The sequence below is a fragment of the Orycteropus afer genome, unplaced genomic scaffold, assembly GCF_000298275.1.
Source record: "Orycteropus afer afer isolate SDZICR_OR568_19922 unplaced genomic scaffold, OryAfe1.0 scaffold00400, whole genome shotgun sequence".
In the NCBI taxonomy this organism is placed as follows: Eukaryota; Metazoa; Chordata; class Mammalia; order Tubulidentata; family Orycteropodidae; genus Orycteropus; species Orycteropus afer.
In genome coordinates this window covers 1,791,571-1,799,813 of record NW_006921987.1, presented here as the reverse complement: position 1 = coordinate 1,799,813, position 8,243 = coordinate 1,791,571, and the positions used below count along the sequence as shown (strand labels likewise).

General features: G+C 35.8%; 1 protein-coding gene across 1 annotated transcript in view; it reads left to right on the top strand.

The window, feature by feature from the left end:
* The first annotated feature begins 747 nt into the window (after positions 1-747).
* Positions 748-8,243, top strand: part of LOC103207853 (N-deacetylase and N-sulfotransferase 4) — a 497,519-nt gene continuing 490,023 nt past the window's right edge. Inside the window, exon 1 of the mRNA XM_007953542.1 lies at positions 748-1,725. Within this exon, the coding sequence (XP_007951733.1) occupies positions 748-1,725 (978 nt within the window). The remainder of the gene's footprint in view (positions 1,726-8,243) is intronic.

Below are 8,243 nucleotides of genomic sequence, written 5' to 3'. Positions count from 1 at the left end.
AAATCAAATTTACCAGCAGTTCCACAGCATAAAGATGAGATGGTCTATTTCTGTAAAGACACATAGCCTTGGAAATCCTATGGGACAGTTCTACTCTGTCCTATAGATTCACTATGAATTGAAATAGACTCAATGGTAGTGGGCTTGGTTAATGCAAGAAAAAGCTCAAAGTCTTTTCAATATTTTAGGAGCTGAACATGAAGAAAGTAAATCTGATTGTGATGAAGAGTTTGATGTGAATAGGGGTTGATTCAATCATTTCAAAATTGAGGGCAATTTTATACAACATTAAAGGGCAATTTTACATAAACATTAAAGTTATCCATAAGTTGTAACTTCCTAACCTGTGGATGGCCTATAGTATAAACATCAGGCTATTAATATGTTAGCATAAAAACACATTAACATTATCTCTGATATGCATGTTTCTGAAATATCAGCATAGGGATATATTTGTTTCTATTTTTTTGTCTTAATTATTACTTTATTCCCCTTTTTCAGATAATGTCAAAAGGACTCGACAGCAATCTTTGGTACTGGACATTTACAAAATCTCTTCAAATTTTGCTCTCCTGCTCCGTTGCCTTCCAGATTTAACTTGCTTCTGATTCCTTCAAACATCTTACATGATTTGCAATGGTTACATGAACTTTTGGGAAATGGTATTTGTACCATTTCATACTTTCCTCACCATGGAACTTTAGGAAACAAATTTGGAAAGAGTTTCCAAAACATTATTGTAAAAACATGAATCTTATTGTGAAGCTTCGGAGGAGTTTTCGAACACTGATTGTTCTCTTAGCTACCTTTTGCTTGGTGAGCATAGTTATTTCTGCCTATTTCCTCTACTCTGGCTATAAACAGGAAATGACACTTATTGAAACCACTGCAGAAGCAGAATGTGGTGACATCAAAATTCTACCATATCGGTCAATGGAGCTAAAAACCATTAAACCTATTGATACATCCAAAACTGACCCTACAGTTCTGCTGTTTGTGGAGAGCCAATACTCTCAACTTGGTCAAGATATCATAGCTATTTTGGAGTCCAGCCGATTTCAATACCACATGGTCATTGCCTCAGGCAAGGGTGACATGCCTCCTCTTACAGATAATGGCAAAGGAAAATATACTTTAGTTATTTATGAAAATATTCTGAAGTATCTCAGCATGGACTCATGGAACCGAGAGCTTTTGGAAAAATACTGTGTGGAATACAGTGTTAGTATAATTGGTTTTCATAAAGCCAATGAGAACAGCATACCAAGTACACAGTTAAAAGGTTTTCCATTAAACCTTTTCAATAATCTAGCTCTAAAGGATTGTTTTGTCAACCCTCAGTCTCCTTTGCTGCATATTACCAAAGCCCCCAAGATTGAAAAAGGCCCTCTTCCTGGGGAAGACTGGACTGTTTTCCAGTATAATCATTCAACCTACCAGCCTGTGCTTTTAACTGAATTACAGACAGACAAATCACTTCCATCTTTGTCCAGCAAAATACTCTATGCGACAGTAATTCAAGATCTGGGGCTTCATGATGGAATCCAGCGAGTTCTTTTTGGTAACAACTTAAACTTTTGGCTGCACAAGCTCATCTTCATAGATGCCATTTCCTTCTTGTCTGGGAAGAGACTGACATTGTCCTTGGACAGGTACATCCTTGTGGACATTGATGATATCTTTGTGGGAAAAGAGGGAACAAGGATGAATGTCAAAGATGTGAAGGTAAGAACATTTATAAATAACATCACAATTTTATTAATTAACTTTGAAATATAGGTCTGAAATAAAATACATAATTTCTAAAACTCTTGACCTAAATGTTAACCATTCCTCCTACACATGTCAGATGCTTTGGGCTGAGGAGGCAGAGCTAAAACATCCCAGAGTAGCTGACCTTAGTCTCTTTGCCTCTGTTCAGGCCTTGCCCAGATCAGTTAGCACAGTTAGTTATGGCTAACTGGTAGCACAGTAGTTACATATAACAAATTCATTTTGTTATTTCTGTTAAAGAAAGAAAAGTCAAGAAACTTGCACTAAATTGTTGTTGTTGTTGTTGTTGTTACGTGCCGTCGAGTCGACCTCGACTCATATTAGGTGAGATATTTTGTGGATAACTTTTTCTTTCCTCGTCTAGCCTCAACATTCTAACATCACCTTTCACTTATGCCTATTCTGGTTTATATGTAACTAAATCCATTCTGTGTATAAATACTTTAAGTAAACACAAAAATAAAAATATTAGAACATAATTTATAAATATAAAGGAGCTAAAGATTGTTAGGATGATATCATCCTTTCTGAACTTCTATTATTAGGCTTTTTATCATTCAAAAATGAGACCTGCATATTACTTCACAATATCAGCTTTTTTTTTCTACCTTAAAACATAAGCCATGATTAGAATCAGTGTAATAAATTCAAGTTTTAGAAATCTTCAAAGTATGTGTTGAATAGTGAAATCAATTTTCAATAAGCCACTGAATGAAAAACTGAATAACTCTGCCCCAAATATGTCATTTTTGGAATATTGTAAAAAGATTAAATCTGTCTATCTTCATATATATATATTTTTATAGCTTTCCATTCATAAATGGTATTTTTTATAGCTTTCTATTCATGAAAATGCTTTTTTTATGTTAATTTTAACAAGAAATCATATGCTCCAAAAGTTCTTTGGGTGGGTGATTGCTATCTTAAAAGGAGAGGGTTTCCAAATTCCAGTCTAACACATTATATGATGTGAAATGTTCTTATAACAAATTTTTTAATTCACTTTTAGCTATTTCCTTTATTCTAACTAGAAAAACAAGTAACTATCCATCACTACTAATGCAATATTTAGAAGTCATTAATGAGTTTTTAAAAAGCATAACTTCATACAAAATAACAAAATTTAATAAGGGTTGAAACAATGTCACAAGCAAAAAGAGAATCACAAACCTTTTGTGTGTGCGATGTTTATTAGCATGTTTCTGTGCGTATGTATATTCATATTTGTACATAGACACAATAATGTATGTATTACATATTTATGTGTATGTGTACATTTATATATATATATATTTTGGCTTAACTATCACTTTGAAGAAAACATGATTTTTCTGCCACCTTTTGTAGTGTTTATGACTCTCTCTCAAAATCACTTATCAAATAATATCAGAAACTTGATTAGAATTGAGAACTATTAACCTCTTGAGTTCTTTATAGACCGATAGAAAATACAGTTTTTCTACTGAAAATTTATACTCTCAGTCTTTTCTACTTTATTTGTATTTTACTTATTCTTTTCACTTGTCTTATACATATAAATTAGGGAGAAAGAATCTTTAAATACATCCATGTAGAAAAGTTCATGGCCTTCATCTTCATATTCCTCTCTTGATCATATAGCGTTTAATTACATTCTAATAAATGAGGAGAGAGCTACACTTCCTCAAACTCTTTCCCTATTGTTTAGAGCTATTGTTGCTGTTGTGCTCCATGCAGTCAATTCTGACTCATAGTGGCCTTATAAGACATGGGCACTCATAGTGACCTTATAGGACATGGGCACTGCCCTTCAGGGTTCTCAACACTGGAATCTTTATGGAAGCAGACTGATGCTTCTTTCTCCTGTGGAGCAGCTACAGGGTTCACACTACCAACACTTCAGTTACCAGCTGAGCATGTAATCACTGTGCCACAAGGGTTTCTTTGCAAAAGAATTAGCCACTGACGATTGTCAATAATATTCTGAGATAGAGAGTACAGGTGTTTCGTTCCTCCGTAGAACAAATGGAGGAAAGCATAGGTATTGTGGTTGAATGTTTCTGGTTATGTGCTTGACTGGGTTCTCACTGGGTCATTTCTATAATGAGACTGGTACGGCTTGTAGTATTTGACAACAAATTCTGATGTTGCCTCGTCTGTAGCACCACCTCATTCTATTGACAATAAATATATTAGCATATTTTCATTCAAGTCCAATTCCTTACACATGACATAGAGATTCCAGACCCTGCTGTTACACAATAAGATATTTTTAAGTCACAGCATTATAATGCAGTGAAAATAACATGAGTTTTTGAAATGATTTTGAAAGCCCGTATTCTTTGTACTACATGGATCTGTTGACGGTTAAGCAATCATTATGCAACTTCTCTGTAGAATCATTTATGCTTTATCGCATTGTGTCAGTTCCTCTCCCATTAAATCCACTATTATTAATATTTTAGTTTCAAAGTGAGCAAAATTAAACACAGTTTTAGTAGTTATCATCAGATTGTTAACATAATTTCACTGTGTACCAAAAAAAATACAAGACATGAGAGAAAATTACTCATATATATAAAGCTTCTCAAAACTAACTGTATTTTGAAAGATTGTGTAATATGAACTATTAAAATGTGCTCATGTTTTGACCAGGCAATATACATGTGTAGTCTTCAATGTAATCACAAAGTATTTCATGTACATGGAAAGCTTTAATAGAAAGATGACCTCAGGCTGCTTAAGATGTTGCCATATACACTTGAATTTATTCCTTTTGGGTTCTGAAAGCAACCTGCTTTCACAATGTCCTCAACTACTATGTGTAAAATTCCTTTTGAAAGTGATATCAGTTGGGCAAAAATGCATTTTCAGAGAGAGCTAAAACAACAAAGGGACCATTCCCTGGAGAAGCATATGGTGCTTGGTAAAGTGCAGGGTCAGCGAAAAAGGGGAAGGCCTTCAACAAGATGCATTGATTGACACAGAGGCTTCAATAATGGACTCAGGCATAGCAAGGATTTTGAGGCTAGCCTAGGACCAGGCAGTGTTTCATTCTGTTTTACTTAAGGTCACTATGAGTCAGAGCTGACTGGATGGCACCTAACAACAAAATAACAAAAGATCATCTTGATTATTAAGATATTATTTTCAAAAAAAGTTTTTTATAGCCCTCTGGTAGTGAGTGCCTAAGGTATTGGACTGCTAACCAGAAGGCCAGTGGTTCAAAACCACCAGCCACTCCTTGGAAGGAAGATTGGGCAATCTATTTCTATAGTGATATTGCCTCAGAAATTAAGGAGGGTTTGCTATGAGTAGGATCCAACTTGACAGCATTCAGTTTGATTTTTTTAATACTGATTTCTACGGACAATGAATCATCCTTTGCTGGAATTCCTGTTTACCTTCAATCCTTACTAATTGAAGAAAATTTTCTCTAATCATAGAAGTTTTGTGGAATTAAAGTAATATGTCCTTTATCTCATGGTTTCTCTGAGACAAAATAAATGTTCTTTCCCATTGAAAGTTTTGGAAAACATGGACAAGAACAGTGAAATTTGATTTTTTATTGACACTACCAATAATTCAGTACTTCAGTCAATTCTGTGACCTATCATTAGTCTCTCTTTTGGCTGCAAATTATCATTATTAACATTGTTAAATGTATTTGAGGAAATATATTCATTTATTCATTGAACATTTCCTGTGGAATGCACCCAAATTCCTTTTCAGAGTTTTGTATGATCCAACTCAAATATACATTTTCAATACACACTTTTACTAATGCATACTATTTCTATTAGCTAGTTCACTGCTTAGTCCTCAAATATGTCTTAGTCATTTCTTACTTGACAACTTTCTCTGCTTCTATGTCTAGACTAAAGTACTCTCTTAAATATACTTATATTTCAAAAGTTACCTCAAGTCCTACTTCATATAAGAATATGTCACATTCCCCAATGATCCAGCAGATAATGATTTTACTCTCATCCAAATCCTTGAATAGTCACTCTCATTTAATATTTTATTTTATATGAACCCACTCCAAGAGTAGGTGATGAGATAGTTTTTCTCATACTTCTCAGAGTGTTTCAAAGTATATAAAATAACCTTAGACGTGATTATAAAAATACTGTTGCTGTTATTGTTGTTATGTGCTGTCAAATTGGATCAGACTCATAGTGACCCCTCCTTGGGTTTCCGAGGCAGTATCACTACAGAAGTAGATTGCCCCATATTCCTTCCGAGGAGTGGCTGGTGGGTTTGAACCACCAGCCTTCTGGTTAGCAGTCAAGTGCCTTAGGCACTATGCTATCTAGTTGATAATTATTATACTATTACACTTGGACTTTGGACTTTGTCTCCAAATAAATAATGTGTATTTTATCAGTTTTTTAAGCATCTATAACACAGTACCACAAACTTGGTAGTATAAAGCAACAGATATCTATTCTGTCACAATTCTGGGAGTTAAAAATCTGAAATCAAGGTGTTGATAGGCCCACATTTCCTCCAAAGACTCTAGGGGATGTTCCATCTCTGCTCCTCCCAGCTCCTAATGGCTCCAGATGCTGGCTGCCTGGTGGCAGCATGACTCTATCTTTGCCTCTGTCTTCACATGGCCTTCTTCCTGTGTGTTTGTATCTCTGTGTCTCTTGAAATAAAGATAACAGTCATATGGGTTTCAGGGCCCACCCTACTCCCATATCACCTCATGTTAACTAATTACATATATGCAATGACTCTTGTTTCACACTAAGATTTCAAAGAGTACATTAAATTTTAGGGACACTATAGTGCCTAAGGCACTTGACTGCTAACCAGAAGGCTGGCAGTTCAAACCCACCAGCCACTCCTCGGAAGGAAGGTTGGGCATTCCTACTTCCGTAGTGATACTGCCTCGGAAACCCAAGGAGGGGTCGCTATGAGTCGGGATGACTCGATGGCAAATAACAACAACAACAACATCTAACCCAGCAAGCCAGTGCGCGCATGCGCACACACACACACACATGTATATGGTAAAAGTAGAAAGAAAATCTATATTTTAAATGGCGTGTCTAAAATAAGTGGCTAAAAGGCTAGTTGGTTTGAATTTCATCGATCATCCCCACCTCCCACAAAACAGTGTTTTAAAGGATCTGTACCTAAGCTAGTGTTAAGGCTAGATCTTGATACAAGCAATTTTCAATGTCTTAACCTGGATATTTTCATACATTTATTTTCACAACATATTTCCTGTGTTGAAAACCACATAGTAAAAGATAAAAAATAAAATCTAACTAAATAAATAATGTATGTTGGATGATGGAAACAAGATGTTATGTTGTTGTTCTTAGGTGTTCTCCCTTTGGCTCCAACTCATGGTAACACTATGTACAACAGAACAAAAGACTCTCTGGCCCTGTGCCAGCACCACAATCCTTGCTATTCCTGAGCCCAGTGTTGCAGCCACGGTGCCAATCCTTCTCATTGAAGGCTTTCCCCTATTTCACTGACCCTTCACTTCACCAAGCATGATATTCTACTCCAGGGAATGTTCCCTTCTGACTATATGACCAAAGTAGATCAAACGAAGTCTGGTCATTCTCACTTCCAAGAGGTGTGCTGGCTGTACTTCTTCCAGGATAACTTTGTTAGTTCTTCTGGCAATCCATGGTACTTTCTGTATTCTTTACCAACACCACAACTCAAAAGCATCAATCTTCCTTATTCATTATTCAGGTTCCACATCCATATACGGGTAATTGAAAAGACCATGGCTTGGGATAGGCACACCTTAGTCTTCAAAGAGACATCTTTGCTCTTCAGCACTTTAAAGAGGTCTGTTGCAATATATTTGCCCAGTGCAATATGTTATCTGATTTCTTGACTGCTGCTTTCATTGGTGTTCCTTGTGGAAACTAGTAATATGAAATGTTTGACAACTTCAAACTTTTCTCCATTTATAATGATGCTGTTTATTGATCCAGTAGTGAGGATTTTTGTTTTATGTTATGGTATAATCCATACTGCAAATGGCAGTTATTAATCTTCATCAGTAAGAGCTTGAAGTCATCCTTTCAGCAAGCAAGGTTGTGTCATCTGCATGTCGTAGGTTGTTAATGAATCTTCCTCCAATTCTGATGCTGTGTTCTTCTTCATATAGTCCAGCTTCTTGGATTATTTGCTCAGCATACAGACTGAGTAAGTGTGGTGAATGGATATGATCCTGACACACTCCCTTCCTGATTTTAAGCCATGCAATATCCCCTTGTTCTTTTCAAATTACAGTCTTCTGGTCTACAAGTTCCTCATGAGTACAATTAAGCATTCTGGAATTCCATTCTTCTAAATGTTATCCATAATGTGTTATGATCCACACAGTCAAATGTTCTTGCATAGTCAGTAAAACACAAGTAAACATCTTTCTGGTATTCTTTGCTTTGAGCCATGATCTGTTTGACATCAGCCATAATATCCCTTGTTCCACATCATCTTCTGAATGCAGC